Source organism: Manis pentadactyla, chromosome 4 (assembly GCF_030020395.1).
Source record: "Manis pentadactyla isolate mManPen7 chromosome 4, mManPen7.hap1, whole genome shotgun sequence".
Classification (NCBI taxonomy): domain Eukaryota; kingdom Metazoa; phylum Chordata; class Mammalia; order Pholidota; family Manidae; genus Manis; species Manis pentadactyla.
Window position 1 is genome coordinate 187,071,380 of NC_080022.1, and position 24,355 is coordinate 187,095,734.

At 59.6% G+C, this 24,355-nt stretch overlaps 2 protein-coding genes across 6 annotated transcripts; one reads left to right on the forward strand and one right to left on the reverse strand.

Moving 5' to 3' along the window:
• The first annotated feature begins 1,377 nt into the window (after window positions 1–1,377).
• TMEM235 (transmembrane protein 235) lies at window positions 1,378–7,213 on the forward strand. Its single transcript, XM_036910362.2, is given in 7 exon segments — window positions 1,378–1,458; window positions 1,718–1,880; window positions 3,323–3,517; window positions 4,010–4,148; window positions 4,749–4,798; window positions 6,977–7,004; window positions 7,006–7,213. Coding segments are annotated over 7 exon segments (864 nt in total).
• A 920-nt stretch (window positions 7,214–8,133) lies between these two features.
• On the reverse strand, window positions 8,134–14,260 carry LOC118925046 (uncharacterized). 5 transcript variants are annotated; one of them, XR_008997496.1, is made up of 8 exons: window positions 13,848–14,260; window positions 12,295–12,378; window positions 11,624–11,712; window positions 11,032–11,217; window positions 10,204–10,341; window positions 9,773–9,965; window positions 8,907–9,222; window positions 8,134–8,807 (listed from the first exon to the last, which is right to left on the reverse strand). XR_008997496.1 is itself a non-coding variant. In XM_057501757.1 (8 exons), exons 1-7 carry the CDS (start codon window positions 14,047–14,049, stop codon window positions 8,947–8,949), a joined length of 1,176 nt encoding a protein of 391 aa, XP_057357740.1. In that variant the 5' UTR covers window positions 14,050–14,260; the 3' UTR covers window positions 8,134–8,807; window positions 8,907–8,946. The 5 variants fall into 5 exon arrangements, 4 of the variants coding, with proteins under 4 accessions (XP_057357740.1, XP_036766311.2, XP_057357742.1 ...); XM_057501757.1 differs by having other exon boundaries at window positions 8,907–9,230; XM_036910416.2 differs by having other exon boundaries at window positions 8,134–9,230.
• Window positions 14,261–24,355: the final 10,095 nt, after the last annotated feature.

Genomic DNA, 24,355 nt, shown 5'->3' on the forward strand with positions numbered 1-24,355 from the left:
TCAAAGTAGCCTCTCAAGACTGGCACCTATTGCCTAGGGGACAATCCAGCCAGTGGCTCTGGTTGCACATCTGGGGTTTAAAATGCTGAATCAGGGCTTTAAAGCAGATGGGGTGTAGATTGCTAAGCTGGCCATCTACCCTGAAACATGGTGGGCGGCACTGTCTTCCTCTATGGAGATGTAGAAACAGTGGCCTCGAACAGCACGCTTCCCTGGCCCTGACAGCTGAACCTGCTCCGTTTAAGCTGTATGGGGGTGCAAAGGAGACTTTCAAACAAGCTCAGGCTGAGAGGCGGGGCGTCACTGGTGAGGAAGTGTGTGGAGCTTGCAACCAAAAGGGGGCTTCTCAAGTTCTCTGTAAACCCAGTCAATTCCTACCCTAAACACACACAAAAGGACGTTCTGACTGAACTGAAGTGGTATTGATCCTTGTGGGATAAGTGTTACAGTCCTTATCCACCCCTCTTTTCTCAGCTGTCAGAGCTTGGGGCTGTTCTCCGGCTGAGGCCCTGCTGCATCCCACCTCCCCTCCTGCCTGCTGCGCTAGATAGTGGCTGCCACTCTCAGCACCTGTCTGCCTGCTGAATTCTTTCACCTTCTAGACCCAATGTTCCTGAGAGAGAAGGGCCACTGGCTGCCACCCTGCTTCCAGAGCAGGGGCTGGGGGCATGGCTGTCAGGCACTGAGGGCCCACAGGCCTGCCGCTTGCTCCAACCCAGCCGTGGGTGCGGTGTACAAAGATGGACTGCCCGCATAAAACCCGAGCAAGCCCCTGCCGGCATGGCTGAACGCCGCTGAAGTATTGCTTCAGTAATCTTGCTATGGTGGCTTTTACTTCCTGACTATTCCTCAGACTGAGAAGAGCCTGGTAGAAAAGGGACTGAAATAAAAAACACCGAAATGAGAGTCCTGGAATGAAACTTGGTGGAGAAGGGCCGCCCCGAGGATGTGGGTCCCCAGCCTCCTACCTTGGCTCTGCTGGCTCTGCCCTGCCCTGGAGGCAGCGACAGATAGTGCAGGGATCCGAGACTGGACGTGGGACAGGCCCACCACGGCAGCCCCCACCTGTCCCGCCCATGTGCGTCACTGCCTGCTCCTGGGTGGGGCCCTTTGTGGCTCCTCTGCCTCTCACCCCACTAACGCCTGACCCCTGACCAAGACACTTCATGGGTGTTTCTGAGTGGTGGACAGCAGAGGCCCACCTTGCCCCATGGGCCATTTTTAATTAGGAGCCAGTCCCAAGCAAGACCTCTTCCTCCTGTAGCCTGCTTTCCGGCCTGCCTAGCACCCTTTGCCCACCCGTCACACCTCGCTGGGTCCCTCTGCTTGGTCCTGGAGGCTGGCTAAGACCAGGCCAGTGGGGCTGCCCCCCCGGCCATGAGGCTGCCAGCCAGGACAGGTCGGCTGCTGCCTGCTGAGACCCTCCCGCCCCCCAACTTGGCCATTTGGGTTCAGAGGGTAAGCAAGTTCCCCGGGGGCTCACAGCCAGCTGCCCCTTGTCGGGGGACACTGGTATTTAAACCCAGGTCAGGGGACGTCTGTCTGTGGCCCAGGGATGACCCCTTTCCCCAAGGGCCGAGCGGATCTCCCTGAGCAGAATCAGTTTCCCTGCGAACCAGAGGGCGGGAGGAAGGGGGCCGCTGTGCCCAGAGGGGCTTCAGGAACCGCCGCGCCCGCTTGCTTGCTAAGGCCCCCTGTCCTCGCACGCCCCCCCCAGCGGCCCTGCCCCCCGACTCCCCGCTCCCCGCGCGCGGGTCCGGCTGGCGTGACCCGGTTGGGTGCGCTTCTGGGGGCGCGCTGCCGGCGGCCGCGGGGGCCCGCGACTAAGGGTACCTCCCGGAGGCGGCGGGCGCGGGCGGGGCCCGGGGCGCGCGGCGCAGGTACCGCGGCCGCCGGGCTCGGGGCACCAGCAGGACGGCGGCCCTACACCCGCTTCGCCTGGACGCCGGCCCCGCGCCCCTCCTTCCCAGGAAAGCATTTCCCTGGGGTGGGGGTGGGGGTCTCTCGCACGCCTTCCCAAACTGGGCGGTGAGTCGGGGTGGACAGAGCGGCCCCCTAGGACCCGAGAGCCTGCGGAGCAGGAGCCCCGGGGCAGCGCCTGCCTTCGCCTGTGTCAGCAGCGGTGGTGCATCGCTTGGTGGGGGGCCGCCACCCCGAGGCTCTCCGGCGCTCTCAGCCCCTCCCACTCGATGACCTCCAAGTCCTGGTTCGTCAGATGGGGGAGGAAATGATGCTCCTCAGGATCCAGGCTGTGGGGTGGAGTGGGAGGGTCTCCCCCCCGGGAGTGCCCCCCCCAGCCTCCCCACCCCCATTCCCCACACTAGGGGGCACTCAGCTGTCTCACTTAGGAGGGGGCCCAGGTGTGGGGAGTGGAGGGCACCTGGGAACGCCATGGGTCTCATCCAGGTGAGCCGGAGTTGTTTCTTGATTACTGTCCCCAGGGTTTGGCCTGGCAGCCCCATTACCCTCTGCTCCCAGCAGGCAGAGCCCGGCTACGGGCAAGGCCCCTGTGCCCCCTACACCTCTGTTGGCCTGATATGTGCCACCTGTGTTTCAGACCTGGCCAGGGTTTGCCAGGCCCAGGAGAAAGCAAGGCGTTCCTCAGCCAGGCCCAAGTGAGGGGTGGCCGCAGGCCAGGGGGCTCTCAGCTGCCTCCTCACCCAGCTGGGGCCGCCTGGGTGGTTTCCCCTGCACAGGGGAGCAGTGGGGCAGTGAGAGTGTGAGGGTGAATGTGGGCATGCATGTGAGTGCGAGTGTGTGTGTGATATGAGCTTGCAGGTGTGCACGCGTGTGAGCATGTCTGGCTGTGTATCAATATGAGTGTGTGAGCACATGTCTGAGAATACAAGCAGTGTGTAGGTGACTGTGAGAGCAAGTGAACATGTGTGTGAGCCTGTGTACAGGTGAATGTGTGTGAACACCTGTGTGTGTGATATGAATGTGAGTGTGTGTGTCAGTGGCTTCTGGAGCAACAGACAGCTGTCTGTCATCCACTGGACAGACTGCCTAATGCTCCAAACCCTCCCAGCTGGTGCATGTGTGCCCGTGGACATGTGCATGTGTGGCAGTCAGAGAGCCCGTGCTGCAGACACCTTTGTCCTGTCCTGGCAAGCCTGACCTCCCAGGGGGTGTACTCGGGGAGCCGGGCCTGAGGGCAGCCTCTCCAGAGCATTTGCAGTTTTAGGCAGGCATCCGTGCGGGTGCTGCTTGTACGTTACAAACACAGAAAGAGGTCTTGCACCCTCCAAGCCCATTTGGAGCCCCAGCTCTGAGTTCCAGGAGAGAATCTGATGGCCCCATGGCCACTGGTCAGTCCACTCAGCTCTGGCAGAGAGCAAGGGTGTGCCTCAGGCCTGCCTGCAGGACCACCCATCTTGGAGAAGGACACCCCAGAGGTGTCCAGCCCACCAGGCTTCACATCCTTTCCACTTTTTAGGGCAGAACAGCTGTATCCCCTTGATTGACCCCTTTGCCAGCAAGAGCCTGGACATTCCTACCTCCGTGCTGCCCCTCATCTGTGAGTCCTGGGCGAGGTCACCCTCCCTTCCCTAATTGCCAGGCAAGGTGGGATCAGGGCTCATCCTAGACCCAGAGGATGGCTTCCAGCCTAGCTCTGCCCTTGCCCAGAGGGCATTTCCAGACGTACTTGAAAACTCCTGGGACGGCCGTGGCCCCATGCTCTGCTGCTGGCTGGTAGCCACAGGCGCATACTCCTAGCCTGTCCCACCCCCCTGTGCCCCTTCTGGGTTCTCCTTTATGTCTCCAAATGGGTCCGCCTGGTGGGCATCTCTACCTGGTGGGCTAGGGGGCCCGCAGTTGCTGCCCCAGAGAAGCTTGGTTGGTTGGAGAGGGGCCTGGGAAAGTCTCTCTCCTGGGCCTCAGGAAGCCTGTGCCAGGACAAGAGGTGGCCATTGACCCTCCCCAAGGAGACGTGTGCGACCTGCGGAGGTAGACCTGCTTTGGGGGAGGCCCGGGTCCCTGGCCGCACCCTGAGCGCCCCTCCTGGCAGCGCTGCGCCGAGCTCTCATGGTGGTCCTGCCACTGAGCCTCGTCCTCGCTGTGTGTGGCTGGGTCTGTGGCCTCCTTGGTTCCCTGGCCCAGAGCGTCCCTCTGCTGCTCTTCACTGGCTGCTACTACTTACTGGGGGGGTGAGTCTCGGGGCCCTAGGGGCTGCAGGTCATGGGAGCAGGTGCTGCCTCTCCTGTCACCCTGTCCCCGACTCCCCTCTGGGCTGTGCTAGAGCCAGGCCCACCCTAGTGGTTGGGCTGCAGCAGGCATAGGCACTCTGGGTGACACAGGGGCCTTCACAGGGGCAGGGACAGAGCTTCCAGCTGTGAGACAAAGCAAGGGACAGGAGGAGCCCCAGGGTTGAGCTTCCAGGCACAGTGGGCACATGGTTCTGCAAGGCCAGCCTGGGACCTGACCTGCCGGGCCTGTTCCCTTCTCTCTCCCGGACTGTCCTGGTAAGAGGAGCGAAGGTGGCAGGGGCTTGGCAGGGGCCCTGTTATGATGGGGTAAGAAGGGGCCTCAGAGTTCTTGGCAGTGACCCCAACCCAAGCCCAGACTGTGACTAGTAATGGTTTATCAGCTGACATTCATCCCGGCTGCGCCACACACTCCCAGGGGACCCTTCGGACGCTGTGCTGTGGGCACTCGGGTCCCAGCTGACACATCTGCGGAGTTGCCAAGGGCAGCAGGAAGCTGGTCCTAGGGCCCCCTTCACTGCCTCTTGGTGCCATCTGCCCCAGCCAGCCAGCCACCCAGTGCTCCCAGCTGCCAAGGCTGGCTGTCACTGACGGTGGGCCGGTGGCCCCTCGGGTCAGTCCTCAGTGGCCCCTGCTTTCTGGGCCAGGCCTGAGCAGTTTGGTGTCCTGACTCAGGGATGAGACCACTCTGGCCCGCCCAGGGGATGCTGGGCCCTTCGGGAGGCCTTGATCACCAGGGAGTAGGCGGGCCTGCCTAGCACCAAGAACCCCGGGAACCAGCAGCCTCGTCGGGGTTTGGTTTAGAGAATGAAATCTGGAGAAATCCAAATGTCAATTGTGGTCTGACCCCAAAGACCATCTGTGTGTGTCCAAAATTCAATTAATCAGATCTTAGGGAGACACTGAGATGAGTAACTGGGTGGGATTGTGACCAGGAAACTTTAGGGTGACAAGAGACGTTGGCACGATCGGAACCACGGTGCTGGCCGGTGGGTTGGGGGAGGGTCCCTGCTCCAAGGGGGGGAGAAGCTGGAGGGCAGGCAGCCGGCCTGGTTTTAAGAAGCCCCGCCTGTTGCCCTCACTTGGGGTCCAGCCTGGCTGCATGGCTGCTTTCCTCGCACGGCGGGTTCTCCGTGGAAATCTCACTGTCAGGAGCCCCCGCAGGTGGCCCCAGTGAGCCAGGGCTGGCGGATGAACCAGCTCTAGGGGAACGTCATGCCACGGGGACTTGCCTAAGGTCAGACCCTCCCACCAGCGATGCCCCACAGCCATCAGCATTGCAAGAAAGGGAGGGACACCGAGGGGTCCAGGATAATGCTGGCTGGAGGGGGTGCCCTCCCCTGAGATGATGTGGGGGCAGATGGGGCTCGGAGTGATGGCTCACCGCCTTTAACCAGCTTGCCCACTCAAGGGAGCTGTTTGAGACAGCTTCCGGAGGTCTGAGGCTCGGGGAGTGGCCTGGCAGGAGCTGGACCCGTGTTCCCCATCCCAGGGAGAGTCTGGGGCTCCATGTACGGGGCCCAGCTTGGGAGCTTACTCTGCACCCCTCACACCGGCAGAGCGGCAGGTCCTGCCCTCAGCCAGGCTGGACAGAGGCAGCTGGTGGCTTGGAGAGGAACTCAGCTGCTGGGACAGCCTGGGTGGTGGGGAGAGCAGTGACTTGACCAGGAGCTCTGACCACTGCAGGCTGGGACAGACATCTCTGTTTCTGGGGCCTCAGCTGCATGAAAGTTCCCCAAGGAAGGAAAGGTGTCTGCCAGTCCCAGAGTGCATTTCAATTGACTCGGCTTCGTGGTCTCTCCCTGAAATGAGACCCTGAGTCCGGCTGTGGCTCTGCCCAGCGCTAGGCTGGCGGCTGCCTGTCCGTCCTCCCACAGCACCCCACTGCCACCCCCAGTCCGTCCCCATCTTTGATCAGGTGGGGAATCACAGAGGACGAGGGGGAGAGTCAGGGAATGTGGGGACCCTGGGGCTGTGCCCCTTCTTGAGACCCCAATGAGATCCAGACCTGGCCCTGAATGTCGGCTCGCTCAGCCTCCTGCCCTGGCTTGGCAGTGTCCAGAGGGACCCTGTGCACCCGGGAAGAGCCGTGGAGCCCTGCCTGACCCTCCCTGATGTCAGCATCACGGGCAGCCGCTGGCATCAGCCTGCACCTGTGGGCCTGGGGATGGCTGGTCCTGCACCCAGGTGACAGGATGGTGTCCAAAGTCCCAGCTCTTTGCCCGGAACCACTGGACAAAGGGGCACCTGGCACCCTGCAGACTGAAGGAGGCGTGGGAGGGAGGGGGCGTTCAGGTCTGGGGAAGGACAGTGGGGATGGGAGTGCCTACCTGAGGGCTTGAGATTTAGACCTGGGGCTGGGCAGAGGGCTTCTAGATGGTGAGGTTCTCAGGCTAGGGTCAGAAGCAGGGAGGTGGTGGCCCAGTGAAGTGGGGAGAGGGAGCTTCGAGGAAGACGGGCTGGGCGGAGGTCAGGGGACTGGTTCAGGGTGCCAGGTCAGAGCTCTGGAGCCCTAGCTGCCAGGAGAGGTGACTGTTCACACATGTGCACACGTGCACATGTATGTGGGGGGACCACATGTTGGGGGTGTAGGTGCTGCTGTTCCCACAGGGTCTTGTTGGGTCAGGCCCTGGGGCTTGGCGACTGAACAGGAGCACCCATTCCCCCAAAAGGCCAGCAGGCAGGGGATGCCGAGACCATGTCTGCAGGACCACCTTGGCCAGGCACCCCCAGCAGGCAGACACACTGAGTGGCAACCTGCACCCCTCCAGGTGCCCTGACCCTGGCAGGGGTCAGCATCCATCAGCTACTCACACCTGACCTTCACCGAGATGGTCCACCAGTACGGCCTCCAGCGTGTGCAGGGCGTCCACATCGGCTTCGGCTGGTCCACAGCCCTGGCCTGGGGCTCCTGCACCTCAGAGGCACTGAGCAGTGTCCTGCTCTCGGCAGCCCGAGCCCTCAGCCTGAGCCAACGGCCGGGTGCCTCCCACTCTGTGCTCATCTGAGGCGCGGCAGACAGGTGGTGGGGGACAGGGCCTCAGTTTCCCTTCGCATCTCCTGGATGGGTCAGAGCCTGAAGGCCTGGCTGGGAGGGGGCTGCTGGGGCGGTCCGGGTGCTGGCGGGGAGGAAGCTGGGGAGAGGGCCGAGCGCCCCTGGGATTTGCAGGTGCAGGGGAACGACAGGCTGGGGGCACTCCACCCCCTGTCCTTGTCGGTACAGCTGCCGCTCCTTCAGGGCCCAGGCCTCCTTCTGAGCTCCATACCTGTTTCTGGCAGCTTCCTAACTACATGCACCTGGGGTCTAAAACATAACACTCTTAACTGAAGTCACCACTTTACTCTTGCAAAGCCAGTCCTCCTCCTGGAATTCCTACAGGCTTCTAAAACATGCACGTAATGGCTTATCTTTTTAAAGATTAAAAAAAATGTTTAAGACACACACACAGTCATATCCATGCACACACACTTATACGTGAATATATATGAAATATCCAAATATGTTAGTGGTGGTTATTCTTGGGTGATTTTTTAAAATAGATTTTGTATCGGTCTTCTGGTCGACCTCAGCAGGAAGGTTGGTCTCCAGCACCGAGTCTGCCTTACTTACCCCAGGAGTTGCTCAAACTAAGATCCAATCCCAAATCATTTACAGTAAAGACATTCTTTTTTATTATTAAGGTATCATTGATATGCACTCTAATGAAGGTTTCACATGAAAAACAATGTGGTTACTACATTCACCCGTATTATCGAGTCTCCCCAAACCCCAATGCAGTCACTGTCCATCAGTGTAGCAAGATGCCAGAGATTCACTATGTGCCTTCTCTGTGCTACACTGTCTTCCCCGTGATCCCCCACACCATGTGCACCAATCATAATGCCCCTCAGTCCCCGTCTCCCTCCCCCGCCCCCCACCCCCCTTCCCTTTGGTAACCACTAGTCCTTCTTGGAGTCTGAGTCTGCTGCTGTTTTGTTCCTTCGGTTTTGCTTTGTTCTTATACTCCACAAATGAGGGAAATCATTTGGCATTTGTCCTTCTCCGGCTGGCTGATATCACTGAGCATAATGTCCTCCAGCTCCATCCATGTTGTTGCTAATGGTAGGATTTGTTTTCTTCTTATGGCTGAATAATATTCCATTGTGTATATGTACCACATCTTCTTTATCCATTCATCTACTGATGGACACTTAGGTTGCTTCCATATCTTGGCTATTGTCAATAGTGCTGTGATAAACAGAGGTGCATTAAAGACATGTTCTTTTGTAAGAATAAAATTTTATTTCTTAAGAGGAAAATATATATTAGATGACTGCAAAATAAAGTGCCACCCTCTCATGCCACAACACTCTTCACCATCCAACGAGGATGTCCCTTTCTGATGTCCTCTCCTGCTTCCTCCTCCACGGCCCTGAACACAGGATGCTCTCATTGGCTGTGTGGCTCTGAGCAAGTGGCTTGGAGCATTTTCCCCTTTTGTGGGCTGGGAGCCTCCTGGGCCATGGTGGGGACCACACCTGTCCCTGGATGCTTGGATACCCTGTCCCCGACACAGGAGGCACCCAGGGCTTGCTGAACGAGCACAGGTGGAAGGTTTCACCCTAAGTTTGGGAAGTAAAGGGGTCCAAGGAGACAAGGGGATAAAGGCGTTTTATAGCCTCGCCTCCCACGTGCTCCCTTGGGACACCTCCATTCCCCACCTGTATCCCAGCCAGGGCGCAAGGTCCCGTCACCCTGTCCTCAGGGCCCCAGCTGCCTCAGCACGAAGCCCCACTTCCTCAGCGCCAGCTCGGTGTCCTGCGCCGAGATGTTGCGGTGCCACACAGTGCGCACTGACTGCTCCGTCCAGGGGAGCAGCAGCACACGCACGGCGTGGCCGGTCTGGGCCACCTCCTCGGCGCTCACGGTCTGCAGGCGCCGGCACAGCTCCTCAGGCGGCGTCCCATCCACCTGCACCATCACCATGTTCGTCTCCACGGCGGGGAGATCCACGGAACAGATGGGGGACGCCAGCTCCTGCAGCCCTGGGCCCAGGTCCCGCGGTGAGCACAGCCCCATCCCAGGACCCTGCCTGTCCCCACCATCCTGCCCTGTCATCCCAGGAAAGGCACTGGGCAGCCCAGCTGTAGTGGGAGAGAAGAGGGACCCTGAATCCTGACATGGCCTTTGGAGTCACACAGACTTGGCTCTGCTACTTTCTAGCTGTGTGACCTTGGACCAATCAGTTAACCTCTCTGGGCCTGTTTCCCCCTCGGTAAAGGAGGGACAGCACGGGGTTGTTTCAGCGATTCAGTAATGGATGTAAAGACCCAGGTTGGAGGCTCCACTCCGCCAGATCTTGCAGAGAATAAGAATCACTGACCCCGCTGTGCATGCGCCAGTCTGGGTCACCGCCGAGTGTGGTCCAGTGGAGCACCCTGACCGCCTGGGTCCCACCCCTGGAGGCTCAGCGGCTCGCCTTCCTGCTTTAGAGTTGGAAGGATGTGTACTTCCTGGGGATACGGGCCCTGCTACGGAGACCCCCAAGACAGACAGAGGATGAGGGCGGGGGCTGTGGGCGAGGCACCTTTGGCGAACCTCTGGGCGTTCTGGTGGTCCCTCTGCAGCGCCTGCTCAGCGCCAGCCAGTCCCACCAAGGCAGCTGCAGCCAGCACCCCTGCCTGGTGCATCCCCCCGCCCAGGGCTTTCCGGAGACGCCAGGCTTCTTCAATGAAGTGCTTGGGTCCTCCAAGCAGGGCCCCCGCTGGTGCACCCAGGCCCTGGGAAGAAGAAAGGAGAGTTCTGCCTGCCGGCCCAGGGGTGCATCTCTGTCCTTGGGTGTGGGGGAGGGGTGTGTGAAGGGCGCAGGGAAGCACAAACACTGGCCTTATCTGGAGAGGGGCTACAGGGGTCCAGGCCAGCGGCTGCCAGCAAAGGAACTCAGGAACCCAACTCTGCCTCCTGCTGTGGGCACCCCCACCCTCCTGTGTCTGGGGGGCGGCCCAGCAGCCTTCCCACCTTGGAGAAACAGAGAGACACAGAGTCGCAGTGCTCCACGATGCAGGCAGGGGGCACGTGCAGAGCCACGGAGGCGTTCAGCAGCCGGGCTCCGTCCAGGTGGACCCGGACCCCACGGCTCTGGGCCAGGAGGTGCACCTGGGGCGAGGTGCAGACAGTGGTCGGAGGGGCCAGGCTCGGAGCAGGGGCAGAGGGTGGTTCTGCCCAAGGCCACCAGCCCGGCTCCTTGATGAGCCACAGGGGGCTGCAGTCAGGAGAGCTGGCTGGTGACTGACATGGCCACCTGGGACCTAGGAAACCGCTTGTGCTGCGGAGCCTGGGTACTGTCCTCTGTTGTGGGGACTGAAGATAAATGTTTTCTCACGTTTATTATGATGGGCTCACTGTGGGCCAGTGCTTACTGTGGTCCGAGCTGTAAACACGTCATCTGGTTTGAGCTGCACCACAGCTCCGTGAGGGAGATGTTCTCAGGCCCGTTTTACAGGCGAGGGCTGGGTCTGGAGAGTTAGTGCACGAGTTCCCACAGCAGTGAGCAGTGGGGCTCAGCACTGGCACACTGCTGGTAAGGCCCGGGCGCCAGCTGGTGCTTCTCTGGGGCTCGGCGCCTTGGCTTGTCTCTGCTCTTTTGTGGAAAGTGTGGGCACTAGGAGCAAATAATTTCCTTTATATCAGCCTAAGACCACACGTGTCCCTCCCACAGCAGTTCTGGTGACTAATGGGCACCCCAGTGTGTATCAGAGCAGAGTGAATTCCAGGAGGGGACAGAGGGGGTGCACAGGAAGCCGGGAGCTGGCTGGTGGTGGGGCACAGTGGTGGGGCTGGGCCTACCTGGCGTAGGTAGTTGATGGGTAGGACCCGGCCCCCCGAACTGCTGTGGGTGTTCTCCAGACAAATGAGCTCACAGACTGGGTGGTAGGGGCTCCCGAGGCCCCGTGTGACCATCCTCTCCAGCTCAGCCAGGTCCAGGGTGCCGTGGGGCAGGTCTGGGAGTGGGTGGGAGTGCACTCCCGCGATCTGCAGGTACAAGGGCAATGGAGGATCAGGTCCAGGTGTCCAGCGGCAGCCCCTATGTCTGTCCTGTCTGCTCCTCCCTAGCCTTCCCCCTGTGCTGTGGGCTTGGGCACAGACATCCCAGCTAAGGAGGGGGAGCAAAGGTTCTGAGTTCTCCGGAGATGGTGTCTGCCCACCCTAGGCGCCTGGTGTTCTGGGTTCCCACTAGGGGGCAGCAGGGTACCAAGCAAGGCCAGTGTCCCAGCAGCTGGCATGAGCACAGATGCCCCCTTATGGTCGATCTGGGCAACGGCTCTCCTTCCCATCTTCCTGCAGAGTCTGCCATCCCAGGCATTTCTCCCCTCTGCAGGCAAACACCAAAAGTGCTGAGCACCCAGCACGGTCCCAGTGAGGGGTACGGGGTCCTTACCTGAGCCACCCCACCCTGCTCGTAGACGTGGAGGTGGCTCTCCTGCCCAAGGAGGAGCTGGGAGCCCCGGCGCCGGCAGTGACACATCACTGGCATAGACAGGTAGGGGGCAGTGTTGGTACCAAGTCCCAGGGGGCCCATGCCCGCAACCCCAGCCTGTGCTCCCTTCCTCCCCAGGTCTAACACGCCCATCCTGCGAGTTTCCAGGCCTGCACAGCATCTTTTGCACAGGGAAGCCAGCCACAACACTGCCCTTTGGGGACAAGCAGCCAGGGGCACAGACATCAGTTGGCCACCGCAGGGAACAGAAGGCACATGCACATTGGGAAACCAGAGTCTAATAAAGGGACAATTTACAAAGGCGTGGCAGCATGTAGGGGAATCATGAGGGACAGTGCAAGACCCCCAGGCTGGAAGGGGTGAGAAGAGGATGTGGTTATAGGAACCTGGAGACAGGGCAGTGTGGAGAGGGCTGCCTGCCTGGCCCAGGGAGAACCTGCCAGGAGGAAGCTGGGGGATGGGCAAGGGCACGCTGACCTCACTCTCCACCCTTCCCTCATCTTCCACCAGGGGCCCCCAGGCAGCTCCGCTCAGGACGAGGTTGATGGTGCCGCAGCCCCCCAGCACCTAGGGACGCACGGAGGGAGGACCTGGGGCCACCCCTCGCTCACCAGAGATGAGGTTGGCCATGGTGTTGGTGGGCACAAACAAGGTCTGCTCCACCCCCAGCAGCGTGGCAGCCCTTCCCTGCAGCTCTGAGCAGAGGGAAAAGAAGGAGAGCAGGGAGGCTCCGTCAACAATGGCGCTTGCTCAGAGCCACTTTTCAAAGTGTTCTTGTGTTACAATCATGAGCCCATGTCCACATGTGGGCACTTTGCCCAAGGCTGTGGGTGGGACAGGAGCCCAGGCCCACCAGCTGCAGGCTGTGGTTCTGGTGACCACAAATCCAGGTCCAGACGTCCCTCATCAACATTCTGTGCCACCTCGTCCTGGGCCACAGTCTCCCCCCACATTGAAACTTTGTGGTTTGAACCCCCCCAGACCCCACACCTGTCTCACTTCCTTTCCCATCAGCCCCTTGCAGGTGGGGCCCTGCGGTTTCTTTGCTGACTTCCTCTCCCAGAACAGGACGGGAGCCCTCAGAAGCAGAGGCTCTGGGGGGCTGGAGGGGAGTGGGCCTTCTGGCTCTTGCTTTAAAGCCTGTTCCCCTCTACCTGTGGTATCAAGCCTGAAGTCTGCAGCATGGCATTCAAGGCTGGCAGGATCTGGCCTCAGCTTCCCTGTCCAGGGACAGGAGTGTCTCCTGCATGCCAGGCTCCAGCCACATTTCCTGTCTGTATCCTGAGGGCCATTCTCACTGCCTTGTGAGCCAGCACTCCCTTCCTTCCACTCCCTGTTTAAGAGAGTTCCTCTGCAAAGTCCCCATTCCCTGAGAGTCCCACACCTCCTCAGCCCTCAGTCCCCAAATCACTCTCTGGCAACGTCCCCACCCCAAAGGCAGTGCCTACGCATCAGGCTGCCTGCTGAGCAGTGGGCTCAGGGTCTTTGAAGTTCGTGGCAACAGTGGGTGTCCACTGGATGCATGATTAGCTCCAGTCACTACTTGACCCACAGACAGGCCCTCAGGGCAACCTTGTGGCTTGTGTGTGGCACAGTTAAGAGTCGTGCACACCCCAGCAAGAGCACTAGTTTACTATGGCAGCAACTCTCAACCCAGGGTGGGGGTGCCAGTCACCACATCTTGAAAACACTTTAGAGGCCTCTCCTTGGGAGATGCACCCTGGGGAGAAACTCCTTTTCTAGACGGGTTTTGTTTGTCTTTGTGTGGGAAGGCAGTGGGTACAGGACAATAGCTGTAGGTTTCAGAGCGAGAAGACCTTGGTTAAATCTTGCTTTGCCATTTATGGTATGGGACCTTGAGCGCTTCGCTTAGCATCTCAGAGCCCCACTGCAAGATGGGGTAACACTCACATCTTCCAGCACTTGGGCGGCACAAATCACCTGGTGCTGCTATTAACATGCAGATTCTGGCTCAGCAGGTCCGTGTGGGACCCGAGAATCTGCATTTCGAACAAGCCTGCAGGTGATGGGCCGGACGGTGCAGCGACCTGCAGCTGAACCGCCACCCCGCGCCCGGGGCCACCTCTCCCGCCAGCACCACGGACAGCGCCCTGGGGTCGCTGCGACGACCCCTGGCTCCAGCCTGCCTGCATGTCGGGCTCACCGCGGACGGTGGGGTCCTCGCCGTAGTCGTCGTCCCCCACGACCGCCTCGGCCATGGCGCGCCTCATGGCCGGCCCGGGCTTGGTCATCGTGTCGCTGCGCAGGTCCACCACGTGCGTGGGGACCCCCGACTGGCTCCCAGATCCCCGCGTCCAGAGGGCCCCGTGTCGCTGGGCCGCGGCCCGGGCCAGTCCTCGGAGCATGGCGGGGCAGCGCCCTGTCCCCCACCCCGACCCTTCCGGCGAGGGCTACCGGGAGCGGCGAGACTTCACTGACCTCGGCTACGGCTGACCGGGGCCCGTGGCATGCTGGGAGTTGTAGTTCGGACTTCGTCGTGGCCGGCGCAGCGCGGAACGAGCGGAGGGCCCCGCGGCATGCTGGGAGTTGTAGTTCTGGCTTCGTCGCAGCGGGCACGCCGCCAGCCCCCGAAGTGGGAGAGGTAGGGATCCGCCGCCGAAGAAACCCAGCCGTGCAGGCTTTACAGAGCACACGCTCATGTGGTTTTGCCGTGTGCTGTCCCAGTACACTGTCGCAGGTACTTTGCAAATGTTGGCACATCAGCTTTGGGAGACAAGTATGTTATCATCTCTGTTTTGCAGATGGGGAAACAGGCACACCAAAATGAATAAACTGCCTAAGGTCACTTGGTGAGGAAGTGGTCAGGCCCAGCTGTCTCCAGAGCCCAGCTCTGAACCACTCTGTTATGTCGTCCCTTAAAAGTAGCTTCCCATCATTTACTTTGTTCAGTACTGATTTGTTGAACACCTGCTGTGTGTCAGGCATTGTCTGGGTGACAGGCAGAGGGACACAGAGATGGTGCAATTGGTCTGAGCCTCCGATTTCGCAGGGCCTGATGGCAGAGCACAGAGATCCTCTCCCCCGTATCACTGCTTCCCCTGGGGGACAGTGTGGGGTAGCAGTGACTCAGGTCCCCACTTACCAGGTGGCAGCTTTGCACAAGCCATTTAGCCTCTGTGTATGCCTCAGTCTCCTTAACTGTGAAATGGGCTATTTTGAGGATTTGATGGCTTAATGCATTTAGTGCTGACCTTGGTGCCTGGCGGGCAGTATGAGGTGTGAGTGTTCACTCTCTTAGGCTGTTGCAGTTGTCATCGATCTTGGTCACAGCCCAGGGCCCCAGGGCTTCGTGCTGCTGCTGTGGGGTGCACCCTGACTCAGCCTGGACTGGGCCCTTCACGGTGACCTTCCCTCGCCCAGGGAGGACAGGCCTCCATGTGAGTGACAGGCCCTACTCGGTGGCTCCCTTCCTGGAGTGAGGCTGTGATGTCTGCACCCCATGGGAGGATGTGGGCCCCAGGGGGGAGAAGCTCACCAGAAGAGGTACCCACACCTCCTGTCAGGGCATCCCTCAGCAAAGAGGATGCTCAGCCTTCATCAGACACTGACCTTCATCAGAGCACTGTGCCTGCTCCAGGTCTGGTCTTGGGATAAAGGGGAGCAAGTGCAGCCTGTCCTTGGAGCTCAGGTCCTCCGGGTGGGACAGGTTGCTGCCTGAGGGAGGAGCACTGGCAGGGAGGATGTTGGCATCAAGATAAGCTGCAGCAGACTTGGTTGAGGCATCAGGGCAGTCTTCCTGGAGGAAGCAGTGATTGGGCTGAGCTTTGAAGTCAGAGCAGGGTGTTAATCAAAGGTAGAGGGGAGAGTGCCCCAGGCAGAGGGAAGAGCATGAGCAAAGGCTCAGGGTACGAGGCAGCTAGAGCATTTGAGGCCTTGAGAGGCCAGTCTGGTTGGAGAAGTGAGCAGGGGTGGAGGTGGAGCCCAACAGCTACGTCCAGGGTCAGGGAGACCTCCCTGGAGCTCTCCAGCTCTGCCCTGTGTGCCTGGTGGGGCCATCCTGAAAGGGCAGGAATTGCACGTCCCAGCAGGGCCTGTGGTCCCAAGGACTCCCATCTGAAGGAAGGGTTCACTGTGCCCTCCCCCACCCAGCGCCCTTCTGGCCCTGACCCACAATCTCCACGGAATTCCAGGCCCTTAGGAAACAAGCCCCTTATCTCTGTGTCTGGCTCCAGTCCTTCTGCTGGGAAGTGGGGGGTGGGGAGCAGAGGCCTTTGTGGGCAGGAAGGGAGGGGTTGGGACAGTGATGGTGGCTCTCGGAGCAAGGGGCAAACAGCTGGGTCCCCAGGCACCTCCCAGCCACGACAGAGCCACAGAATGGTTTCTGTTTGCCAAGTCTTCCCGCCTGCAGCCTCCCTGTAAATCCGCACAACAACTTTGGACAAGGGGTCCTGGGCAGGGGGCTTAGATCAATCCAAGAATGCCACCAAGGTGGCCCAGCTCATCTCCAAAGCAGGCGTTTCTGCTCCCATAGCCAAGCAGCCTCCCCAGGGAGCTGGCCTCTTCTTGGGGGAGGCTGGGGCCCAACAGAGGTTCCTTCTGCCAGGCAGCTGCTTGTCACCACCCGTCTAGTCTCAGGGCACCTGGGCGAGCCCCACCTCGATCCAAGGTGCCTTACCCTAGTTGGGGCTCACCCAGGGTGGAGGCGGCAGGAAGGGTGGGCTACCATGGGAGAAGCGTGGCTATCCCTCCACAGGGCAATGAGGCGTGGTTCTGAGACCAAGGCTTGGTCTCGGGGGGATTGTCCTGGCTCATGCATGTGCGTGTGTGTGTGTGTGTATCTTGTATGTATGAATTTAAAGTGTATATGTGTATCAGTATGTGTGTGCATGCATGTTGGTGTGTCTCTGCATGTGTGCGTGCACACATGTATAGCTTTGCTTATACGTGCACACGTGGGCACAGGTATCTGAACGTGTGTGTGTGTATGTGTTGGGGGGGGTGCATACGTGTCTGTTTTCCTGGCTGCATCTGAGATCTGCGTCATCCTGATGAAAGCTGGTGACACTTCACAGCTCCCAGGCCAGATGAGAAGTCAGAAGCCCAGCGGGCAGCCAGCCATACTTGCCCCCTCCCTGGCACCCCACATCATTGAGCTGACTCCCTTCTCTCTGCCTCTTCTCAAAAGGAGAGTCCAGCCCCCCTCGTCAGCTGCCATCCCTGGAAGGGTCTCAGGGTCATCATCTGCTTCCACGTAGACCTGCCTCACCCCACGTATGAGCCGCCCCCTCTTCCCCATGGCCACCACCCTTGGACTCCCCCACCCCTGCCCACCGCACAAGGATGCAGGTCCTCCCTTACACCACACTGCAGCCCGATTGCAACATTTCTGTTCCCCGAATGCGCTGGCCTCTCTTTCACCCCCAGATCTTTGCACCTGCTGATCCCTCTGCCCGGAAACCCCCAACCATCAGCGCATGTGCCTGGTTAGCACTTTCTCAGTCTTCAGTCTCAGCTGAGATGTTTCTTGTTCTGGGAACAAGTCCCCTGGCCACAGTCCAGTGGGACAGGGAGGTGGTCCCCTTTCTAAGGGGCCAGTAGCATCTCTTCTCCTCACTGCTCGAGGGTTATGGGCAGGGGCCAGGATGCCCTTGGCCTTTGGAGTGTCCTGTGTGTGCAGCCTGGCACTGGCCCACAGTGCTCAGCAGTGCCAGCTGAATGGCTAATGAGGGGGGACACACGGTCTGACTTCCCTACCCTAGGACCTCTGGGCAGCATGGACACCACTGCCATGTGTGAGGTAGGTGTCCCTGTGCGAGAGGAAGCCAAGAATGGATGAGGAATGGACCCTGGTTCTGCCTTGCTCTCTTCACAGGGGACTCTTGACCGGGGTCCCCATTTGCCCCTTCCCTGGCCTTGAGATATCTACTTGCCACTCCCCAGAGCAGTGAGAGGACACTGGGCAGGCTGGTGGGGAGCAAAATAAGAGTCCTGGGGTGGCTGCCTCTCATGGCACCCCTGAGATCCCTGGCACCCCTCCAGGCCCAGGCTCTGGGGTGTGGGCGCAGACTCACACACGCACAAGCAGAGTTCGGCGTGCGTATTCCTGTAACGCTGGGCCACTGGCAGGAAGTGAGTGGCGGGGAGGCTGCTGCTGGGAACCAGGGGCTGGCCCCGCTAAGATAAAGGGAGGCAGCAGATTGGAACTGGAGATAGCGGCCTTGGGTCCTGGTAAACAGGGTGGGGGAAATGTCCTTCCCATCCCATCCTCTTGGCCCTGAGCCCGCAGGATCTATAGGGAGCTGGCCTGGGTCCAGGCTCAACAGCCTGGGAATCAAGGGAGAGCTGTTCGCACCTTCATCTCCCCAGACTGGGGGGTGGCAAAGGGCAGAGGGCCGGGCCCGGCCCTATGTCAAGGCCATGTGTGCTGGGAGGGAGGCGGCCTCCTCCGAGCCCCTGCACCTCCTCCACTGTGGTGGGGAATGTGAAGGCCCATCAGAGAGGGTCACCTTGGTCACCTAGGGAACTCCAAACAGGGTGGGAGACCAGGAGAGAATGGGGCAGTGGGGGGCGGGGGCTGCACCCCACCCCTCGGCTGGCAGGCTCTGCCGACAGCCCATGGAGGGCGTGAGTTACGGCGAGAACTTGTGCTGTCCAGGCCAAAGGAAAACCACAGGACTTCTACCTACACTCGTCAGCTCCTGGATCACGAGTGCTAAGGTGGGCTGGGTGGGAGTCTGCAGGGCCAGGTTCCCACTGCTCAGCATCGTGGGTGCTCAGCTACACTCATATTTTTTTTAAAGTTGTGAGATATCACACAATAAAACACAAAAAAGTGTATTTGTTCTTTGAAGCATATTTGTGCAGTTTTACTAGTAAATAGAAAATGAACTCCTGTGTTATTACCACTCAGATCAAGAAATAGAACACAGCCAGGATTCCAGAAGTTTCCTTGCCATTCATACCCTTCCCTTTGCTAGAAATTACTGCTGCAGTCTGACTTTTATGATCCTTCTCTGCTTTTCTTTACGGTTTGGCCATCCTGGACGGACTCCTCCGTGATGGTCGCGGGCTGTTCGTTTTTGAACGTGATATAAATTGAGTCAGCCTTGCATGCCTGACTCCTGGTCGACTCACGCCCCCGAGATTCACCCGTGCTGTGGTTGTAGTTAATTCTGCCATGGCTGTGTGGCTTTCCACCGTGTGCCTAAACCACAGTTCATCTCTCCATTCTGCCTGTTTCGGGACCTTGGTTGTCTTCAGATTTCGTGTAGTAAGCAAGCCGCTGCACACGTGCGCACGGTTCTGTGGGACTGACGTCTGGGCAGGACTGCAAAGGCAGCCCATTCGTATCGCCAGCTTGGCTGGGCGACGCCAGCTGTTTCCCAAGGTGGCTGCAATGATTTACACGCCTGCCTTCCCACTGCCTGTTATCAGACCTCACGACTTTGCCGGCTCCGGGGATGTGTGATGGTATCTTTTGATTTCAGTCTGCTTTTTCTGATACCTGATGAACTTGAGCACCTTTTCTTATGGTTTAGCTATTCGGATCTCTCCTCTGTGAGGCGCCTGTCTTTTCCCGTTCATACATTATATTCTACAGTTAATAATATGTATTGCAGAAGAATGTCCCCATTTCTCTGGCCTGCCTCTCCACTTCTGCATAATTCTTCATGTATTCCCAGTTCTTCATTTTATTAGTTAAATTTACCCCCTCGCCCCCCCATAATTCTTGTCTTGCTTTAAGAACTCCTCCCCTTCCTCAAGGTCAGGGCCATATTCTCCTAATGACCTTCCAGGTTTGGAAGCTCTGCTTTTTCCTTTAAGCTTACACTTGTCGACTGATTATTTCCCTGCAGCCACTTGCCCCGGATTAGAGGCGGAGCTGCACCCCGGGTCTCCCCTCTGCTCCTTGGGCAGCTTGGCTGTGATGGCAGATGGCCACTGCGCCCCAGCCCAGGCCTGCCGGTCAGGGCAGGGAGCAGAGGTGGGCTGCGGAGGAATTTGGTCAGAAGGGAGGGGGAGGGGTAGGAGACAAGCGCCACCGTGGCTTTAGGAATAAATGGTGGCCTTGGGCAAACCTTTCAGTCCCGGGAACCTCAGAGGGCCCAGCACTTAATAGCTGCTGCTCTGTCCCCTGCCACTTCTCTCTGGCAAGGCTGGGACGCCCCTTCTTCCACCCAACACTGCCCCTCCATCCCCGAGGCCCTCTGCTGCTGCTGCCTCTCAGCGCTCCTCCCCAGACTGTGCGGGGCGGGGGGCTCGGTCTCTGGGGACTGGAGGTGCTGGGTCAGGGTCTGACCCCTTCCACAGAGGCATCCACGCCTTGGGATCCAGGAGGGAAGGGTCATCATCGGAGCTCCAGGTCTTAAGAGCTTCTCAGGGGCCTGGGGGCCTGGGGGCGCAGGAAAGCCCAGAGGGAAGGCCCGGCGGCTGGCTGCTTGGGAGGTGCTGGGTGGAGCGGCTGGAATCCTGGGAAACCCGCGGGGACAGTAGCCCCAGGGCTCCCTCGGCTCTGCTGGGAAGCAGCCAGCCTTCCAGGAATCGGCTTCAGGGCGGGGCAGAGAGGCGCATGCAGGGAGCTAAGCCAGTCCAGGGCTGGGGCCCCACTTTAAGGGCCTCCCTTGGGGTGGTGCCTGGGGGCTGGGGTGTGGGTGGCAGTGGGTCAGGAGGCATGGGGACTGGGCCCATAGGACCCTCAGCCGAGCTCTGCAGACTCCTACATTCGGGCCCCTACAGGGGGCCCTCTGGACCCCACTGTCCCAGGCCCCCCAGCCCTGGCTGCAAGCATCTCCGCCCCGCCTGCCCCCTCCCAGGGGCCCTCGGTGGGCACACCCCAGCTGGGCTCCCATGAGCTGGAGGCGAGTTCAGGGGCTGGCGTTATTTACTGCTGCAGCTTCCTCCTCCTTCCAGTAACTTGTCCTCCAACTCCAGGCAGCTTCTGATCAGGCTGCAGACCTCTAATCTCTCGAATCGCGCTTGCTTACCGGCACTGGCCTCTCACTTCCTGTTGCTCGTTCTGGGCTGAGATGCAGGGTCAGCTCCGTGCTGGCCAGGACCTCGCCTGTTCCTGGGGCCTCTGCCCCAACCCTTTGGCCCACCAGGCAGGGAGAACAGAGAGGTCAGACTCCAGGCACGGGCACAATGGCCCATCTGGGTTGGGGTCCAGTCCCACAGATGCTGACCCCATGCTGGATGCCAAGGACCCAAGGATGTGGGGGTGCCCACAGGTTCTGGGCCTGGGGCTCAGGGTCCTGCACAGTGGGAGGCCAGGGCCCCTTCCATTGCCCCTCTGGCTTGGTAGACCCACGGAGAGCACCTTTCCCTTTAGACTTCCCCTGCCTCTCTTTCTCCTGCTCCTGCAGCCACCGGGCACGAGCCTGTGTGGTGAAGGACGGGCAAAGAAGTTCTGGAAAGCAGACGTGGCCAGAATTCATATGGACAGGAGTCGGGGCTTTGGGGTCTGTACCCTTGGCCTTTACCTCCAGGAGGCAAGAATGAGAAAGGGATTCTGCTGCTGAATTCCAGGGGTTATTCACCTTGTCCACACTGGGTGGGCCTCCCCAACTACCCCAGGGAGTCACAAGGGCACAGGGGGCTTGGGAGAGATCCGCTGCCCAGTCTCCAGCAGATTCTGAATCCAGGAACAGATGTTGGGTGCCGGAGGTGGGGCTTGGGGGGAGGGCAGATCCTGCCTTGTTTATGAGCAGTATTCCCAGTGACACCTCCCATGTGTTGGACACCTACTGTGTGCTCTAGATACAGCCCCTGGACCAGTCATTTGCTCCTGAGATGGGATTTGAGCCTGCAATATTGAGAGTTAAATAGTACTGTCTTCTACACCCTAACTGCAGGACGTTTGTTATAAAGAGCCCCAATCCTTCTGTTACCTTGTCCCTGGTGGGTCTATTTCTGTCCCCTGTGCCACAGAGAAGTAATTTCTCTCCTCGCTAGCAGCCCTGCAGAGGACGGAAGGTGGCCCTTGTTGGGGGCACTCCAGGCTTGGCTTCCCTGCTGACAGAATGGCTGAGGCCAGGAAAAGCATGGTCTTCACAGTGGCAGAGTTTGGGGAGTATCCTTGGGAAGAAGGAAGGTTGGAACTTGAAGCTGGGGAATGAGCCAAAGCAGGGAAGGCACCAGGGACCCCATCATAGCTGGGGAGTCCAAGGGGTCTTCCCCTAACTTTGGTCTCCAAAGTGGGATGCACAGGATGACCGCTGGGGTAGGGAGGAGAATTTTATGCTTAGGGTTTAAATCTCAGCCTTTTCAAATGTCTGTTCTTTTGTGAATATTTTATAATGCAGGTAATATATTCATACAGTCATGGAAACTTGGAGTCTATAAACAACTGTACATACATAACTATGAGCTCATATGGAGTTGTGAGTTCAAACATTTCTCATTAGAGGGTGCATGATCCAAACAGTAAGAAGGTTTGAAGGTCACTGTCTCAGGTCTTACCATATTTTATCCTGTCATCTGCTTGCTGAGCTCGAAGACCGTGACGGCAAGATGAAAGAAGGTCCACACCGAGGGAGCCAGAGGACCCTCGGGAAGTCTTGAGCTGGCTCAATGGGAGTCACAGGGGCTCTGAAGGCCAGGAGGCATTGTGGGCACAGATGGGGCCTGGGTCTCTCTCTGGTCGGCACTTGCTCCCATCAGGAGCAGAGACAAGACTGAGCTGGCGCTGGCCCCGGGGACAAAGTGCAGTGCTGGCACCAGCCGAGGTGTGCCCACTTGTCCGTCCAGCCCTGGATTGCTCGGAGGAGCTTCCTTGCTGGAAAGCTTTATTTCATAAATATTTGTCATGCTCCTGTGGGCCCAGGGCAGGGGCAGGATGCAGCTTGTGACATCCCGTGTTGCTTGCTGGGTAGGGGGTTGGCTGTACAAGATGCCAGGAATCCTAAGTGTAAGGTGCGTGCCCAGAGTGCCAGGTGAGCAGCAGCTGGCATTCCCTGAGGGATCTGTGGCTGCTGAGGCAGGCAGGCCAGGAGAAAACTCCAGGGCCCTCAATCCATCCACAGCAGGTATCTCTGGGCACCTCTTAGGTTCGTCAGTCTGTGTGGGGTGCTGGGTAGTGCACGCTCTCTCTCCCCCTGGCACAGAGCACGGAGGATGGACGGCAGGGGCTCTGCATGGCTGGGACCGTGGTAGCGTGGTAGAGTGACTTGGCTGGTAAGCAGCAGAGCCTGGATTGGAATCCATGCCTCATAGGTCTGGCTGTGAGTTCCACGGGAGTGTGCATAGCCAGCAGGGGGCAGTGCTGGGAGCGCCTGGAGGCACTTCCAGCCTTCCTCCCTTTCTCTACTTGGAGGAATCCCCCCCACCCCCCCACCCCCCCCCGTTTTCCAGACTCCACTCAGCTTGGCTCCTCCTGCAGGAAGCCTTCCCTGATAGCTCCCCCACCCACCCTTGTCCTTTTTCCCCTGTTTCCCCTGCACCTGGCTTACCTCAGGGCAGCCCTTGTCTTTGGTCACTTGCTGGCGTCCATCACTGGGCTGCAGGCTACTGGAGGGCAAGGCCTGAAAATCCCGGAATGGATGTGGATGACAAACAGGGGAGCAGAGGGAGAGAGGGGCTTCCTTCCAAAGGTGGCCTTTGGAACAACCCGAGGAGAGGAACAGGGTTTCTATGGTAGTGGCGGGGAGGCTGTTAGGGCACAGCTCCCGCAAGGGCACGTGGTGGAATATGGACGCGGAGCCCTTTCTGACCAGACAGATGGCCCAGTGGACAGAGGACCTTAAAAGCCAGCCTGAGGGATGGGGTTAGACATTGCCGTCAACAGGGAGCCCTGGCGGGTCCTTGAACAGGGGTATGGCAGGCCGGGCACACCTTCCCTTGGCCCAGGCGATCCTGTGCTGACCCTCCTGCAGAGCACGAGGGTGAGGAGGGCCCTCTGCAAGTTCTTCCAGCCTTCTTGCTGGAGGCCCTCTAGCTGCACCTGGAAAAGGTGTGTGCCCCCGGCTGGTGGCCCTTGAGGGCTGTCTGCCCCCTGCCAGAGCTCAGGGCAGATACTCCCAAGGAATCTGGGATCAGTTAATTCAATGGCTCATTCATTCATTTATTGAGTAGATGCTTATGGGGCATAACTAAGAGCCTGAACTCTGCCTGGCATTGGGGTTGGGAGGCCCTGCCTAGGGGCTTGGCCACCCCATGGTGGCCTTGTCTCCCCCGCTGCACCCCTGAGCTCAGGACCCCTCTGCCACCCCCTCCCTGTCTACTCCGGGCAAGCGGGGAGATAGCGCCGCTGGGGCTGGGGGCGGGCCCCCGGCTGATGCTACAGGAGCCCGTGGGGGTTGGGGTGGGGGTGGGGGTGGGCCTCAGCAGCCCCGCTCGGGCCCCACACAGGCAGCTGTTCCCGGAATGGGGGCTTTAAACTTTTTTTTTGTTGGCGAATATGCATGTGGTCTTAATTATTTATACACAGCACTTATCTCCCCCAAATGTTTTATCGGGATTCGGCAGATGCAAGAGCGCCCGCTGGAAGCCCCGGGCAGGCGGAGCGGGGGCGGGGAGAGGCCCATAGGGGCGGCGTGGGGGCCGGGGAAGCTGGGCTGGGCGACCCCTGAGGCGGCCCCGCACGCGGCTGTGACCCCGGGTGAGGGCAGGAAGCACCCCGTTCACGGCGGGTTTAACACTTTCAGACGCCCGAAGGCGCTGGGGGCCGCCGCTGGGTGTGGGTGCGGGCCTGCGGGAGGCCGCAGCTGGGGCTGG